Source organism: Anneissia japonica, unplaced genomic scaffold (genome assembly GCF_011630105.1).
Source record: "Anneissia japonica isolate Jap-2015-1 unplaced genomic scaffold, ASM1163010v1 scaffold493_len2256704_cov171, whole genome shotgun sequence".
NCBI lineage: Eukaryota > Metazoa > Echinodermata > Crinoidea > Comatulida > Comatulidae > Anneissia > Anneissia japonica.
Genome location: NW_022727062.1, coordinates 2,012,505 through 2,031,552, shown reverse-complemented (window position 1 = coordinate 2,031,552; position 19,048 = coordinate 2,012,505). Strand labels below are relative to the sequence as shown.

The 19,048-nt window shown below is 34.0% G+C and overlaps 1 protein-coding gene across 1 annotated transcript in view; it reads right to left on the bottom strand.

Annotated features, from left to right (window-relative positions):
- The window catches only part of LOC117113446 (hyalin-like), an 87,979-nt gene that overhangs the window by 806 nt on the left and 68,125 nt on the right, over window positions 1-19,048 (bottom strand). Inside the window, exons 6-12 of the mRNA XM_033256781.1 lie at window positions 11,936-12,184; window positions 11,162-11,404; window positions 10,450-10,692; window positions 9,375-9,617; window positions 7,742-7,984; window positions 4,405-4,647; window positions 876-1,118 (exon numbers count right to left, since the gene is read on the bottom strand). Coding sequence (XP_033112672.1) covers window positions 876-1,118; window positions 4,405-4,647; window positions 7,742-7,984; window positions 9,375-9,617; window positions 10,450-10,692; window positions 11,162-11,404; window positions 11,936-12,184 — 1,707 coding nt within the window. The remainder of the gene's footprint in view (window positions 1-875; window positions 1,119-4,404; window positions 4,648-7,741; window positions 7,985-9,374; window positions 9,618-10,449; window positions 10,693-11,161; window positions 11,405-11,935; window positions 12,185-19,048) is intronic.

Sequence of the window (19,048 nt, the reverse complement as noted above, 5' to 3'; positions counted from 1 at the left end):
GCTGAAACAGTTAAAACAACATTAAACTTTAAAAAAAAAAATCATGACATGCATTTTTACTACTGTTTTAACTTCTTAACATACTAATCCAGGTTCAGTTTTAGTTAATTTTCCACACTAAAAAATATACAGCACAGGTAAAGGGTAAAGCATATGGAAAAAAATACAAAAGTGCGAATTGAGGCCTATATAAGTTGTGAAACTTTAAGCATAAGCAACCTGAATAAAAGGAAATGGTAAAAAAAAAAGTAAAGACACAAATTAAGTATCATAAGCACAGACGAAAAAAACAAATGCCTAAGTAAGTAAATAAATACTGTATATTAGAATATAGAGAACACCGGGCAGGTAAAGACTCAATAATTAGAAATAGAATTGATTGTGAAAAAATTAATGTAATAAAAGAAAAAAATAATAATAATAAAAAAATGAGTAAGGACCCAAACATTTGTGACAATTTACTATCCGATGGCATGCAGAGATTTAACAAAAGTTCTGATGGCCTGTTTTGACAAACGATTTTATTTGCGCATTCAACTTTAAATTGTCTGTGAAGTAAATACCCAGAAAAGTAAATATTTGACAACATCTACTTTTACAACATCATTTAGTGGGATTTTCTTGTTATACGCTTATTATCACTGTGCATTGTCTTAGTGTTATTTGCATGTAGACTAAGTATATTATTGCGCTATCATTGAACTGTATGAATTATTGGCTTAATGATAATATTAACAAAAACACCAATATTAGAAATAATGAGTAAAAGAAATTAAAAAGTAAAAATCAAACATAGGCAGCAGGCTTGATAGAATTCAGTTAGACAAAACATTACCCATATGCCTATAATTTAAGTAGGTACGACACCGTCTTACCTTCGACTTCAACATTAAATGTACAGCCGCCTGTATTTCCAGCAGTATCTGTAGCAGAACAAGTAACGGCAGTTGTACCAACTCTAAAATATGAACCAGGAGCACGAGAACAATTGGCTGACAGAGTAGAATCAACATTGTCGGTGACTATCGGCTCATTCCAGGTTGCTGATAATGTTGACTGGCCTTGAACTGCAGTTTGACTGACGTAATTAGGACAGGTCACGGTCGGAATTTCAATATCTGTTTCAATTTAATATTAATTTTAAATAACATTCCTATTTCATCTGACTCATCAGGGAAAATAAAATATATTGTTTGTTTGCCCTTCTTTTTTTTAAAAATTATAAATAGGTGGCGGGTGGAAAAATTTTTTTATTAATTTTTTAAAAAAAATACTCAGATGGAATGAAAATAACCCACAGAGCCCTAGAATGGCAATATCTTACATTAGACAACAACTTTTAGGGCATCTGGCAAAAAATATAGATAAATTCACACACATATTCTTTTTAATTTGTAAAGAAAAAAGCTAAAAAAAACCCCTTTTTTTCCGCCCCTATTTCTTAAAGTGAGTTAGGGGCGGCTGTAGGAGGGCAAACAAACAATTTTTTTTGGCTTTAGTGTGAAACAGTTATGGAAATCTAACAGCATTTTTCTCAATGTATGACTGAATATAATAACAAAACAGTACTATAAACTGAAACTACATGGGATAAATCTATTACATGCCACACACCATCCCATTAAATGGCTTTTAGAAAAATGTAAACAATTAAGTTTTTTTGCATCATTGATTTCTCTAATGACAGATAGCAGCCTCTTTATTAGCCTATCTGTACACATTTTAAAAGATGACTGGGGTATGTTTCTGATTTTTGTACATTCAACAGGTTTTATTTATCTTCATCATTAGAACAACTATTACACAATTCAATGCATTATACAATCAAGATACTATTAACTTTTGATTTGTGAAAACAACCTACGATTTAAAAACTAATCACAAACTCCCCAGGGGTGGATTTAGATTCACATTCGCAAGGGGGGGGGGGGGGTGTCAGACTTTTTATAAAAACGGCAAAAAAAAAAAAAACAAAAGGGGGTCCAAATTTTGATTCTTAGATGGCGGGAAGAGATTTCCAGATTTCTGACGTATCTTTTAATGACTTTTAAGTTCTTCAAAATTCAAAGTTTCCCCCCTCTTGAAAACGGACACTAAGGCCTACCGTATTTATGTGTGTATATATACTTTAAAAAATGGAGTTGCTTACCTATTCTTTTTTCCATAAATGGATAACCCGAAAGAGAAAGGGGTTCCGGGAAAAATTTGATCACTAGATGCAAGAATTGATTTTTTATTCAAATTCAAGGTTTTCCAATTTTGTAAATGGTCAGTTAAATTTTTTCTCATTGTTATTACAGTAAATAGGCCTTTGTGTGTACCAGTACACACAGCTTTTATTTTTTTTTCCCAAAATCCTCCAATGAACTCCTAATTTAATAAAAGCGTTGATGGCATTTTTTTCAACACGAACTTACTTGTTCATTTCAATACAAATCATCTGTAAAGTAAATACCTAGAAACGTAACGATTTGACAACGCCCACTGTGGCGTTATACACCTAAAATTAATATATTATATATTATTAGTTTCATTTACATCTAGACCAAAGCTGTTATTGCAATACCATTGAACTATAACTATTAAAGTATCTGTTTATGACTAACAATAACACCATAATAAGAACAGGGTTCGTACGTTTTTAAACAAGCAAATTTCCAGGACAATTCCAGGACATTCAAGGTCAAATTTTCCAACTTTCAAGGACACAATATATAAATTAACAATAAAATATCGGCGATTTTACGACTGATTATAAAATATATATGCTGTACTACTTTTAAATGCATTTGTTAGTTGAATGTATATTAAGTTTTATCAAACTCTAATTTGGAGGCGATGGACCTGTCTCTTTTTCTCACGCTCGTGGGAAATAAAGTTTTTCTCACATGTGTAAAATTTGATGTTAAGCAAAGGAATTCCCACGAGTATGGGGAAGTACCGATAAAGTAAGGCAGGACTGATCGCCTACAGTTACGTAGAATTCTCCACTCGGCAACATAAATGTGCACGTACAACAATGGTATCTTTGCTTAAACGTGACAGTGTCTTTGTGGTACCGGCGTACCCGAATAACTCGGTTTTTTTGTGGCGCCGCGGGGTGGCTTACCGCCTGTCCAGGGTTGTTGTCCAGCGAACAGCTGTGGCAAAGTTGACATGTACAGTAAAACAATATAGCCTTCGATGGGTTATGTTGCAGAGACATCAATGCATCTCATTTCATATATATTTAGGTGTTTATAAATGTTGTCTAAACGAATGATGTACTATATTATTAATTAATTTAATGATTATGCTTTATTCTCAACACATAATTATACTATACTTTATTATTTATCATTATTCATTACATTATTATTAATATTTAGGTCTATTATTATTAGGCCTTAGTTGTAGGCCTACAACTTTTATAATCTACTCTACAGCAAAATGTTAACGTACGGCACCATCCTATCGGCACTGATCAGCTGCCGACCAGCATTGTTTTTTAATGACTTTGTAAATTTCAGAAACATAATTAACAAAATATTTGCCCTAAATTCACGAACTTCTAACAGTAAACGCCCTTCAAACACCATTCACTAAGAAAATAACTGTAGAAGTACACGTTCCCATGGTTACTTTAATTGTTAATTAACTGCCTTGCGCTGGTTAGGGCCAAAACATGCCCATTCGTGCTGAACAAGTGTGCATGTCTGGAGAGTGATGAATTACCCAAAGCGAATTCACCGGGCTGAGCACGTGCGACAAGACCTGTTTAACAAATTGAATGTTAATTGAAAGTTCAAGTTTACACGACACGTTTAACAAGTTTAACACACGACAAAAAGCAAATAACACCATAGCAGATGTCAACAAAGTTAACGATTATGATTATCAATGTCTGGATTAAAATTAAATGCAAACATAATTAATATGCAAGATTTCAAAAAAAGCTCCGCCTTAATTAAAATATAGGCTAACAACTTTATTCACTGAATTGCAGTTTGTCTGAATCAGTCATTCGGCCATTTTCAGCAATGACATTCTTTCTGTCTTAATAACATTCCTGAATTGGCGGCTTACAAAGACTTGCTGATTCTCCCAAGAGTACTGTGGAACCTACTTGTAGGAACGTTTCTCATTCAATTACTCTTACTAGGCAACTTGTAGTACTGCAATTAATGGTAAATTATCAAATTTCCAGGACATTCAAGGACAATCTTAAATTTTCAGGACTTTCCAGTACTGGAAAATGCTCATTTGTTTTTCCAGGACATTCAAGGAATTTAAGGACGCGTACGAACCCTGTAAGAACTACGTTGAAATTAGAATGTAAGCGAAATATGGTTTAATAGTTTTTTGCCGGACAAAGCAACATTACATATACACTGTATAATTTAAGTAGATATGAAACTATCTTACCTATAACTTCAACATTAAATGAACAGCTGCCTGTGTTCCCAGCAGTATCTTCAGCAGAACATTTAACTGTAGTGGAACCAACACTAAACGATGAACCATTTGCACGAGAACAAGTGGCTGACAGACTAACATCGACATTGTCGATAACTGTTGGTTCATGCCAGGCTGCTAATGATGTTGACTGGCCTTCAACTGTGAATTTACTGATGTCAGAAGGGCAGATCACATTTGGAATGTCTTCATCTGCTTAAAATTAATATTAAATTTAAATTACAGTCCTACCGCATCTTACTAATTCACCATCATCCTTACATCATATATTTAGCGCTATTTTAGAAGATCAGAGCGCTTTCTGCTTTTTAAATTTTTTTACTAACATTCTGTGACAATGAAATACATCTAACACAAAAAAAATCAGAAAAGATTAAAAAAAAAACCCAGATAAAACCAATAGTATTAAAAACATGTTTACTTTTAAACCCTAACGACACAAACAATTCGAACAGGTTTTCTTTTTACTTTTATCCTTTCGTACTTTTTGCAGTAACATACTTACGTCTGAAGTTTGTTTAGTTCAACAGTGTTTCGGGCTATAATCCTCTAATCATCTATATCCCCGCTTCCCAAACTTTATTCTCTGGGACCCAATTTGTGATTTCCCTGACAGGCCACGACACATATAATATTAAATGTCATAGTAATTTGCACATCGACCTTTATAACATCCCAAAAATTTGATGCTTATGTTTTAAAAAATGACTATTTGACACTAGTGTTACAGCGATTATTGTTTACTAATGATCTCCCTTTTGAGAAACCAGTATCGGATACAGGAATTGGTAATAGAGGGGGGGCCGAACTGAGAGGGTTTTTCTCAGATAGAGGGTCCATCCACCTTAGCCCCACCATGGTTGTGCCTGAGGTAAGAATTTTATGGTTATGGTACCCATAAATGGCCGGAAAAGGCCCTCTCAGATTGAATTTGAATACAATTTTCCTTTTTTAGTTCCTTTGTGACCTTAGGTCACATGGAACTAATGTAATGGTTCACATGTAAAATGTGTGTATGAGATGTGACACCAAAAGAGGTCAGCATATTTGTAAACAAATAGGCTCCAAAACGGTGCATAGCAGCAGGTATACATTGTGCTCGATAGTTGCTGGTGGACATGCAATTGTGCAAGAAATGTTTGTTTTTTTCGGTTAGATGAAAAATGTAAGCTGTAGGCGATAAAACATATACCCATTACCACCAGTTTTGAGTCGTTTTTTAGTCGAAAATTTGATTTGCGCATGCGTCGGGTCAAACTTTCCCGACATTTTGTTTCTGTCGCGAGCAGCAAACTGAGATAGTTGTGGCATATCGGCCACTTACTGCTATTATTTGAAGGTGTTCTGTGTGTTCTATTAGTGTTTTAGTATACTTTAACGGCTAAGATCGACGGACCCATGGGCTCAAGCTAGACAGATGGCGCCTTTGCGATCTGAACTTTTTGGGAGTAGGTTAACGACTGGTGTATAGGCCGCACCCCAAATTTTGAGGGGAAAATCGCGTGTAAAATTGCGGCTTATTCACCGGAAAATACAGTTTATGGAGCAAAAACCTGTTTTTCTTCATGATTTTAAAGGGGGTGGGAGAATTTGTATGAGGCTGGGCAGAAGGCCTTAAAAATAGCTTTAGGATCGGCGCAAGACGTCAAGAGTGGGCGGCGCTGCCCACCTCCGCCCTGCATATAACGACATCCCTGCACTTCTCAGAACCCCTTACCCACTCCCCCTTTCATAAATTTCTGGATTTGCCTTTGATTTTTTTGACTCAAAATGAAAATACTGTATTACCTTACACAATCATTATTCAAAAAGATACAATCAAGTTTGCAATTCACAAATGTACATTGATTTTTTATGTACAAAGGAACGTACGCACCCGCAGGGTTCTGGTTTCTCCATTTTTTTTTTTTAATTTGAGGGTGGGGGAGCCTTGAACCCTCCACTGGAAATAAGACAACTTTCAATCTTTGAAACGAAAATATAATCAACATTTTTGCAGAAAATATTTTCAACCATTGGATTATATAGTTAAAGCCTAAACTTTAACCCTGTTACCAGTTGCTTATCAAGGATTTAGGGAATGGTGGGGAGGTGCTAATGAAATGAGAGTTGAGACAATTAGAATTTTCGGTATTTTCTACATCTGGATTCCCGAAAATGGAACTTAATTTACTTTTAAATTCTTTTTATTTTTGACAAAATGAGTTTATAAAACCCCCGAATTAAATACTGTAAATAGGTGCTGAAAAGGGCATTTATAGATTTAAAATTCCTAAAATAACATATCCACTTGAGCCCCACCATGGTTGAAAAATTTAAAGAAGTTGAGTATTATAGATACCAGAAAATAGCACTTGAGTACTACAAAATCTATGATATCTACCCGAGCCCCACCATGGTTTTAGGCGCAGATGACTATATTTTAAGAATTTGAGACTTAATTGATGCCCGAAAACGGCACTTGGATACTTAAAATTTATGGAAACTACCATCAACCTCAGCCAACCAGGGTTGAGGCTAAAGTTAGACAATTGTAAGAATTTGGGATTTCCAGATGCCGAAAAATGGCATATAACATTTAAGAAGTGGCACTTTTATTTTGTTTCAACCTCTGAAGGGGGTGCTCAAACACCCCCCAAGTGCCACTGCACTGGTTACTACTGCCTTGTCAACCAAACACCATGACAGGGGCTTTTTGGTATAATTATTGTTTGCATTTGCAAGAGATACACATTTAAAACTCATTTGGATAATGTTATTTTTAGGTCACCTTACAGTAATTTCTTGTTTCCAGTTTATTTCTGTAAATTGTATTTATTAACAGTTGAGAGCTTAGATTTACACAATTATGTTGTAGTAAACGGCAGCTGAAAAATAATATTGGTCATACGAAGTTCAGAATATTCATTGTGGGTACATATTAAAATATTGTTCAAATGAGGATTCACCTAAACATGCTGTTTTTAAGTTGTCAGACCTGATTACAAAATGAGCACATAGAATTTTTTTTTTTTTTTGCAAACCGATCCACGACCCAACACAAAAGTTTGGTGACCCATTTTTGGGTTGCAACCTTTAGTTTGGGAAGCATGGATCTATCATGATGTGTACAGGGCCCATGTAGCACATTTTAACCCGGCTAGTCTAGTCGGATGTTCAGATTTACTTAGTCATTTTGTAAAATGTTGAAATATTCAAATAAAGTGAAACCAGGTTTAATAGATGTTAATAAGAAATTGTAACAATACCATTATATAATATTTAATTAGATAAGAAAACATCATGCCTTTGACTGTAACATTAAATGTACAGCTGCCTGTGTTTCCAGCAGTATCTTTAGCAGAACATATAACTGGAGTTGAACCAACACTAAATGATAAACCAGATACAGGAGAACAAGTAACTGACAGACTAGAATCAACGTTGTCGGTGACTGTAAGGTCATTCCAGGTTGCTGATGATGTTGACTGGCCTTGATCTGTGGCTTGACTCATATCATCAGGGCAGCTCACACTCGGAACTTCAATATCTATTTTAATATAATAAATTTCAAAATTATATTCCTATTGCATCTTACTCATAATTTGATCAGTAATGAAATATATCATATTTCCCTATAACTGACATAACACTACGATACTATTAACGATAATATTAACAATAACAGAAATGTTACTTAATAACAATACTACGACGACGGTAGTGGCAATAAACGAAGAGCCAAAATATAATGATAAAAATATAACAAGACTTAAGGCAGAGGTTGAGTCAGAAATTTAAATAAATTTGATCCCCACATGACAATTGAAGTAATGTAATTTTTATATACCTACACATCTGATGTATCAAATAAAACCAGAAAAAAATTATCATTAAGTGGTTTATTTTACACTTTTAAGCAAACCAGAAGTGCTAATTTTGCTTAAAAATCATTAAAGCTTCATTAATAACTCACTTAATATTAGTCTTTTTTGGAACTGCAAAAAAAAATGTACTAAATAAATAGTGCCCTCTGTAATTCCTTTTGTTATGTATTCCACCAAGCATGTAAACATAGGTTTTATCCATCTTGTTTACTTGAGTGTTTTTGCGCTTTGAGGTTAAATAAAAATCCTTTAAAATCGTCATTAAATTTCTGAAATCACTACTTCTGTCATATAAATACTGTATGGCTAAAGGAAGAGTAGTTTATGGATGCAATTCACTAACAAAAACAATTTCTTTAAGAAGTAACTACTACTTGGAGTACTGCAAGCATTTATTATCATCATTTTCTGTAAAGCATATCTGCATCATCTTTTCGTCCTATGCACAATTTCATTATCGTTATTATTATCACCATTACTATTAAAACGTTTTTATTAATACTACTGTTTTGTTTACTGTAGGCCTACTTCATCACATCTTTGTTTCATACAGTTGAAATTAAAAAGTAAAAAGAAAACATAGGTTGCCGGTTTGACAGCTTTTAAGGCCTGTTTATTCTTCAACGATAATGATAACGATAAAAAAGCGATTGTTCACAGAAAACAAAAGAAATAAAAGAAGTTTGTACACTAGGACAATTCGATAACGATTTTTCATGTATATTGTAACAAAATATTTAAAAAATTCAAATCGGATGACGTCATAATGATGGAAAACAATAAAATCGTTGCTACTACTACGATTTTAAGGTTTTTCCATGATTATGACGTCATTTGATTTGATTTGTCAAAATATGTTGTTATCGCATAACTGTTAAATTGTTATCGAATCGTTCTAGTGTACAAGCTTCTCTTATTTCTTTTATTTTCTATATGAACAATTGCTTTTTAGCATTTTTATCGTTATCATTATCGTTGAAGTATTAACAGGCCTTTACTCGGACAAACATTACCCATATGCCTATAATTTAAGTAGGTACGAAACCGTCTTACCTTCGACTTCAACGTTAAATGTACAGCTGCCTGTTTTTCCAGCAGTATCTGTAGCAGAACAAGTAACGGCAGTTGTACCAACTCTAAAATAAGAACCAGAAGCACGAGAACAATTGGCTGACAGAGTAGAATCAACATTGTCAGTGACTATCGGCTCATTCCAGGTTGCTGCTGATGTTGACTGGCCTTGAATTGTGGTTTGACTGATGTCATCAGGACACATAACAGTCGGAATATCAATATCTGTTTAAATTTAATATTAAATTTAATTAACATTCTTATTGCATCTGACTCATTAGTATTTAACAGTTACAGAAATGTATCCGTAGTTTTTCATTATAAATGAATATAATAACAAACCAGTAGTATTAACGATAATATTAACAATAACTTAAACTAAATAGTAGAAAGCTATCACATGTTAGACACCACCCCATTTATTTAATTAATTAAACGTCTTTCAGAGAAACGTAACCAATTAAGTGAATGTGTATTATTGATTTCTATAATGACGGATAGCTGCATTGTTTATAAGCCTATCTGTATAAACATTGTTAAGAGATCGTTGGGGTATGATTCTGATTTTGTACGTTAAACAAGTTTTCTTTACATTCATTATTAGGACAAACTATTAAGTAATGCAATAAATTCTACAATCAGGACACTTTTAACTTTTCATTTGTGAAAACAACTTATGATTTCCAAACATCTTAACCACCTAAATAAAAGCGTTGATGGCCTTTTTTACACATTACTGTATTTGTTCATTTCACATTATATCGTATGTGAAGTGAATGCCTATAAATGTAAAGATTTGACAACACCCACATTCTCATTCTATAAGTAAAATTAATATATTATTGCTAGTGTTATTTACACGCAGACTAAGGCTGTAATTTTAATACCATTGAACTATATTAAAGCATCTGCTTAATAATATTAACAATAACACAAAATTATAGAACCAATGCTAAAATTACAAAAGTAAGCACACCATGGACAACATGGCTTAATGGATTTTAGCTGGACAAAACAACATTACCTATATAATTAAAAAGATACGGAACCATCTTACCTATAACTTCAACATTAAATGTACAACTGCCTGTGTTCCCAGCACTATCTTCAACAGAACAATTAACTGTAGTTGAACCAACACTAAACAATGTACCGGATGCACGAGAACAAGTGGCTGACAGACTAAAATCAACATTGTCGATGACCACTGGTTCACGCCAGGTTGCTGTTGATGTTGACTGGCCTTCAATTGTGAATTTACTGATGTCAGAAGGGCAAATCACATTTGGAATTTCTTCATCTGCATAAAATTAACATTAACTTCAAATTAAATCCCTATCGCATTTAACTAATATGAAATAGTATTAAATATCTATCAGTAGCATTTAATTATACCTAAATATAATAATATTATTAATACTAACAATAACACCAATACTATTGAAAATGCCAATGCCAGTAGTTGTGATGATTATCACAAGAAATGAAAATAAGACACAGAAACATACGGATAGTCTACAAAAATATACTTCCTTTAAAATAGCAAAAGTTTAGATAAAATAATGATTCAACGTGGTTACTTTTAACCCATGACGACACAAGTAACTCATTCAGGTTTTCTATCTGACGTTTAGCTTATCGTACAAGGAAAGGCATAATAAAAACTGATGTTGAATTATTCAAGTAAAGTAAAAACAGGCTTAATAAATGTTAGCAGGACAATGTAACAATATCATTAGATATTATTTAATTAGATAAGAACACCATACCTTTGACTGTAATATTAAATGTACAGCTGCCTATGTTTCCAGCAGTATCTTTAGCAGAACATATAACTGGAGTTGAACCAACACTAAATGATAAACCAGATACATGGGAACAAATGACTGACAAACTAGAATCAACATTGTCGGTGACTGCTGAGTCATTCCAGGTTGCTGATGATGTTGACTGGCCTTGAACTGTGGTTTGACTGATGTCATCAGGGCACATCACAGTCGGAACTTCAATATCTATTTCGATATAATATTAAAAATGTCAATGCTAGTAGTTGTGATGATTGTCATGACATTAAATGAAAATAAGACACTAAAACATATATATATTGTACAAAAATAAACTTCCTTTAATATAGAAAATTTTAGATAAAATAAAGTTTCAACATGGTTGCTTTTAAACAATAATGATACAAGCAATTCGTTCAGGTTTTCTACAGTATCCGACGTTTAGCCTTTCGTACTTCCACGGCAATATTTATACTTCCATGGTACTTCAGCGGTAATATACTTGTGTCTGTAATTTGTTTCGTTCTATAGTGCTTCAGGTCTATATTCCACCGTTCATCTATATGAACATCATTTTATGGAATGGTACGCTAATATACTTTCTTTGTTTGTAAAACAGAGCATGAGACATTTTCTATAATGGCATAATAAAAATTGATGTTGAATTATTCAAGTAAAGTAAAAACAGACTTAATAGATGTTAGCAGGACAATGTAACAATATCATTATATACTATTAAATTCAATAAAAACACCATACCTTTGACTGTAACATTAAATGTACAGCTGCCTGTATTTCCAGCAGTATCTTTAGCAGAACATATAACTGGAGTTGAACCAACACTAAATGAGAAACCAGATACAGGAGAACAAGTAACTGACAGACTAGAATCAACATTGTCGGTGACTGCTGGGTCATTCCAGGTTGCTGATGATGTTGACTGGCCTAGATTTGTGGCTTGATTGATGTTATCAGGGCAGGTCAAGGTTGGAACTTCAATATCTATTTCGATATAATATTAAAAGTATAAATGATAGTTGTTGTGACGACTGTCACAGCATGAAATGAAATAAGACACTAAAACATAAATTTATTGTACAAAAATAAAATCCATTTAATATCGTAAAAGTTAAGATAAAACAATGTTTCCACGTGGTTACTTTAAAAATCTGACAACAAATTACGTCTGCAGTTGTTTCGTTCAACAGTGTTACGGGTATATAATATCCGATCATCTATATGAACATAACATTATATAGAATGGTACCCTAACAGACATATGGGACTATGTCCAATCATCTACAGGAAGATAACATTTTATGGAACCCTACCCTAACAAAATTCGTTTGCAAAACAGAGCATGGGGCTCAATAAAAACTGATGTTGAAAGAGTAATAAACATTTATAAGCAGCCTTCAATATAACTGATATAATAACAATACTGATAACATTAACACTAACACCAATACAAATACAATTTAATAACAATACTAGAAGATGTGACCACGACGGTAGTGGCACTAACAAAGAGCCAAATGAGTATAATGATAAAATTTAACATGACTATAAAAGAGCAAAAGGCTTTTCTTCAATGATAAAATGAGAATTGTTTTAGAATTTATAAAGTAAAAATTTAAAAAAAACATGAAAAAGAATTCGGGAAACTCACTACCTAGGCTGTTAATTGTCATTAGACAAATATAATGAGGTGCTACAACACTATTCAAGCAGTGGCGGCTCTGGGATATAATTTATGGGGGGGGGGCCTAATTAAGGTGTCCGACTGGGTGGGGGCTAAGTATTTATGGGTGTAACTAAAGCGCGCAGCGTTATCTGAGGGCCGAAGGCCAAAGCCGGGAGTGGGTATGCCCTCCTCCCAAAAATGAGATTTTTTTTTTTTTAATTGAGGCTATTTTTTTTTTCTTTTGGTTGACTGCCCGATGAGCTTTGACCGATAGAGGGGGGCCTTGACCAGAATGATTGGGGGAGGGGGCTTAAGCTTCCTGCCCCCGGCTGGCGTTGCCACTGTAATTAAGGACTTATACTCCATATACAGGGAGCCTGTATTCAACATACAGGGAGTCGTTATTCAACATACATACAGTACAGTCGCTCCAACTTAACTAAACTTCAAATAATCCCAAAAAAGGCTATCAGGATTATATGTGGCGCTCCATCCCAGTCTCCTTCTTCTACTTTATTGGCTGGGATGGGAAAACAAGGCTAATTTTTTTTTCTTTTGGTTGACTGCCCGATGAGCTTTGGCCGATAGAGGGGGGCCTTGACCAGAACGATGGCATACAGTACAGTCGCTCCAACTTAACTAATCTTCAAATAATTCCAATAAAGGCTATCAGGATTATATCTGGTGCTCCATCCCAGTCTCCTTCTTCTACTTTATTCTCTAATCTCAATCTTCTTAAACTCGCTGATATCAATTCCTTTCAACAATATTTATTTATGCATGACAATTCATTATTGGCTATTAAATTTTTTTTCCCTTTACATCACCTCTAGACTTGCCACAAGTCTCTAATTTATGGATTTTTCGTAGTATTAGCGCATTTCGGAATGCGCCACCAGCGTCAGTTTATGTTGAGAAACTTTTTTGATAAGAAGCTAGCCTTGCTCGCATTGGATTTTAAAAATGGTAAATTTAATCAGGGTAACTTTAACCAAAGTCATGGGTACATATCACCATTTTTCGCACTTGGATTATTCACGCGGTTAGTTTTACCATAGTTTTACCAAGATTTAACCTAGTGTATAAAAAATATTATTGAGGGCGCTAGTTTGTGACTTCAACTTCCGGTTTTGTTCGAGCGGTGTCAACATGGAAGAAATTTTAACCGTGTTGTTGCACGTTCGGATTGGACTTCTTGACCAGCGTGGTTAGTTTAACCAAGACCGTGGTAAGAGAAGTGAGGAAGTTGGGACATGGCTACGTGCAGGTGTGTGGAATATCGTGGTATTGTTAATGGAGTAAAAGAAAACACCAACCAAAACGCCAAAAAAGCTGTATTTCAGAGAAATTGAGACACAAAATTGAAGACAATGGATACCTGGATAAGCTACGGGAGTTGTCGCGGGTACGTTTACGTATTTTTGAAAACAAGTGAATGTCACCAAAAAGAGGAGCAGCCCATCTGTACAGTATTCCCAAGAGCAAAGAGAAATTTGATTAGCGCGGCGAAACATGAACTAACCACCTACAGCTGGTGTAGTGGACGGGACGAGCCTGGCCTATGAGACTCGTCTCTAGATAAAATGATGATGGTAGCAACGAGGCCGGAACTAATGTAAAGGTGCGTCAGTCTTTAAATTACTTATTAGAATTCTGTGTTTATCTTTAATTTATTGTTAAAATAATATAGTGAAACACAGTAAGATAAAATGTTAACCATAAAACTACTTTTTTTAGGAGGGCTATTGTTTGTTAAAGCAAATGAATTTACCAGATACCATTTTTTTTTAGTAATTTTAAAAACACACCTTGCCCTTAATTTAAAAATCAAATAAACAGCCCCTATCACCCCTTCTGTCTGGCTCTGTTGTGAGTGATTGTGAATGCACTTGTTATTGTACCTGCTTGTAAAGTACTTTTACTTATTCTTCAGTTTTCAATCAGTTGATGGAATTTATATTTTCCCATATTCACAAAATGTCGCAGCCCTAATTCTATCTAGAGAAGGTACACTAACTTTAACCATAGCCTATTGGCTAACCTATATTTAATTGCTATTAATAATTCACATTTTCACTATGAGACAGACAGGGATCTCTGACATTAAATAATTTATCAATACTATAATATATAATTATTAATGATCATAAAATAATGATAAGGTCTATGTTAAATGTGCCATGGTTATGGAAAGTAGTCATGCCTATATGAAAATTTGGCTAGGACATAGTTGGACAAACTATTCATAAATTTAAAAAAAAATGATATATGAATTTATAATTATAAAATGCCATTGTCTTTATTTTACAGGTTTATCTCATACAGTTTTTATCGTATACAGTACTGATGTTGCAGAAATTGTTGATAATTTTTTGATTAAAATTGATATATTGTTGTTTAGATCTATTTATTTAATTGTTTTGCAGGAATGGATATTCTGTGAATAGTCTAGCCGGATGATCCCCACTGACTTGCCGTCAAGTTAAGAAACTTGAGACACTTAGCATCTGATGGAGAAGCACAAATTCCTGTATACCAAACCCAGTGTCATTTTGATATTAATTGTACTGAAATATACTACTGTATATTAATGAACAATTAAATACAGTATGATCCTTCCTGTATTCTTTTGCATTGACATTAAATTGACTAGGTAATTAATATAGTAAATTGTTTGTTAATTAGTGAAAATTTCCTAAAGCAGTTAATACAGTAATATATATGGTAAAACACTGAAAGATCAACAAATAAAGTTTGAAATGTAAAATCACTGTGGTTTGGATCATTTTTTGAGTTTCGTACAGTGACAGTTACAATGTATTTTAATCCAAATACATGCAACTAAATTGTTTTCTCATTACCTGCAATGTAGACTCTTTATTTTTACAAATTAAACAGAATGATTATATTTATTGAAAAATAAATCTGATAGCTATGGAGATCAGAACAATTAAAAGAATTGCACATTTTCTCCCTTTTGTCTATTTGTTTTATTTATGGCCCAATAGAATGCTATAAATTTTGTTGTAAAATAAAGTTTGAAATGTAAAATCACTGTGGTTTGGATCATTTTTTGAGTTTCGTACAGTGACAGTTACAATGTATTTTAATCCAAATACATGCAACTAAATTGTTTTCTCATTACCTGCAATGTAGACTCTTTATTTTTACAAATTAAACAGAATGATTATATTTATTGAAAAATAAATCTGATAGCTATGGAGATCAGAACAATTAAAAGAATTGCACATTTTCTCCCTTTTGTCTATTTGTTTTATTTATGGCCCAATAGAATGCTATAAATTTTGTTGTAAAATTTGGAGTTGCATATTACTCACTGTAACTTAGAAATAATAAAAGAAAAAAAATTGATACTAAGGGGTGAAATGTGTTGTGATAAATTTAAGATTAAAATATAAATGTATTGAAAAACAAATGGATGTCATGAAATTAAATCAATTAGGCCTCCTTGTTGGCCAACGTACTGTACAATGAATAATAAATTAAACTTTCTCATTAAACAATAATTTATTACTTAGCTTCTCATCAAATGTTAATTTAAAAAAAGAAAGATATATTTATTCATTGTTTAAATCTCGGAAATACAGCTTTATGCAAAGGATGCAATTATCCATAGACACGATGATATTCACCCATTCGTCGTACGTAGCAAATTGAGGTTCCTAAATCTTAGCCAGTTTGAAAAAATAAATATTTATATTATTAGTATTAATGCTATATTAACTACAACAATTACATTACTGTATGTTAAAACTTTCAAATAGATGTCTGCAAACCCGACGTGAATATTGACTATTGTGCTCTCTCTAGGCTAGGCCAAACCTGAATGTGCTGAACCCGGCGAGAAAGCATGAGCTTGGCTGTATCTTATCGAATAATACTGTCCGGCGTGAAGTTGGTTACTTTCTATGCAGCACACTTCTGTTGTGAAGGTGCGTTTAAATATTACCTCCATGGTTGAATCAAAGAGTATAAATAGAACAAGAGAGCAAAGTCTCGTTCGTAAAAACGTCATGCCTGTGTAGGACGCCCACTAACGGTTGTATGTTCTTTTTATTACCCAGTGCAGCGCTGCGCAGCGCGGTATAGAAGTACGCCCGCTATAAACTCAGTAAGCAGAAAACAAAAGTACAGTATCTTGTGGAGAACAGATAAACAGACAAACTGACCGTGCGCGGTGGAGTACTGGGTAATAAACATAGAGATATAATAAGAATACTAGAGCGCTAACAGCAATGTATTCGATGTTCGAAATACGCAGAGCTGTGTGTGTGTACCATCCAAGATGGCTGCCATAGATTCAGCCAATCAAATTTCCCCTGAGCACTATCATTTTCAATTGCGCCCTCAATTTACACAGAAAGTTCAGTACAGCTAGTTACCCGTATTTTGAAACTCGAACGTTGCGGTGTATGGGTGTAATGTACACAATTTTAATTCTTTTTAATATTTGAATAAGATGCTCTACTTGGCCTCTTTTTGGCTACGACAGTTTTATAATTTGTCATTATCAATACTAATTATCATTAATGAAATAATATTCAGTCAGAGGGCTTATTTTTGGTAATAATATGTATACTAAGCCTGAAGGTGGCGCTTTCCTACGGCAGTGGCGCTTTCCTACGGCAGCCATCTTGGATGGTACACATACACAACTCTGCATTGCTCCGCCATCTTGTCAGCACTCTCGTTGTTTAATAGCTCTATGGTAATAAAACACATACAAGTGTTAGTTGGCGTCCTACACTAGCTGCGTATGGGCGTATCGTTTTTTTACGCTCTCAATGAGCGTTGTTGGCTCTCTTGTTCTATTTATACTCTTTGGTTGGATGGACCATGGAGGTATTATTGAGAAGGAGATCACTCGAAAAATATACGCGCACGCAGCGCTATGCAAATGAACCAAGGTCAAAGCTGCCGTGAAGAATGTTTGCGCGATGCCTTTGAAGTCTGATGTGCTCCCCGCCATCAAATTTTCAGCAGGCATAGTTTACCAAAAAATTGGACATGGCGAAATGGAGAGTACCTTCTTTTGTCGATGCGCACGACATACAATCAATTACTATTTCTGCGCAATCATTTCCATTTTGAAGCTGATACATTTATCTCTCATAGAATATAAAACATATTAATATTTTCCACCAAAAAAAATTTAGAATTTAATGGAACATTTACATGACCTTTAAAAGTATAGTATATTTCAACTTCAATTTCCATAAATTGGCCAAAATTCGCTAATTCTAATTTTAACAGATATTAATTAATAAATGATTGAGGATTATAATAAACTAAGTCATTTTAAGGTTAACAAGGGTTAACTATTCGAAAAATCAATCCAAAATCTGAGTATTTTTCAGTTTTACGCTGACTTAGCTTTATAGTCGAACTAATCAATCTTTAGACAAAATTATAATGAACACAGAAGTAATTTTAACATAAATATTTTACGGAATCCGTTCCTGAAATATACAAATAATAACATACCAAAAGTCTAAAAAAATCTAATCAGGGGAACACTGTTCATTATAAAGATATTTAATGGGATAAAATCAAACGCTTTATTGCACAACTGCTCTGCTGAAAGCGTATAAATGCATGTTGTTGCCAAGTTGTTGCTGACGAAAAAGTGTGAATTATAGGGTAATATGCCCGCGCGCGATGCAAAAGCGGGGAACACATGGGTTTGTCGCGTTAAAGGGAACTGTTGCCGAGTGATCTCCTTCTCAATAATACCTCCATGGTTGGACGAATTGTGATAGGGGCCTAGCACTCGTCGCGGTGCACAAGCTGAGCTGACCTGAATCCTTCTTATCATAAGCTTGTCCGAGGGGAAGCGTAATTAGCATATTTAATTTATGCCGCGGTAATTAGCCAATCAGAAATCAAAGTTGTTAAATACGTCATACACCACGAAATCGTGGTGCCTGCACACGAAATCCTCACTGTTTTCCCAGTTCCTAATCCCAGAAAAAGTATACTATGGAACGCCATGCAAATAAGTAATATGGAACGCCATTTGTGCCAAAATCGATTTATTCTTAAGCATTTCAACTGATTAAGAAAAAGATTAGGGACTGGGACCCCAGTCTACATCACCTCATCCATCTTTCTGTTTTGTCCTGTGTTATCTCAGTCTTTTTTAACCTCCTTTTCTTTCCTTCTAATAT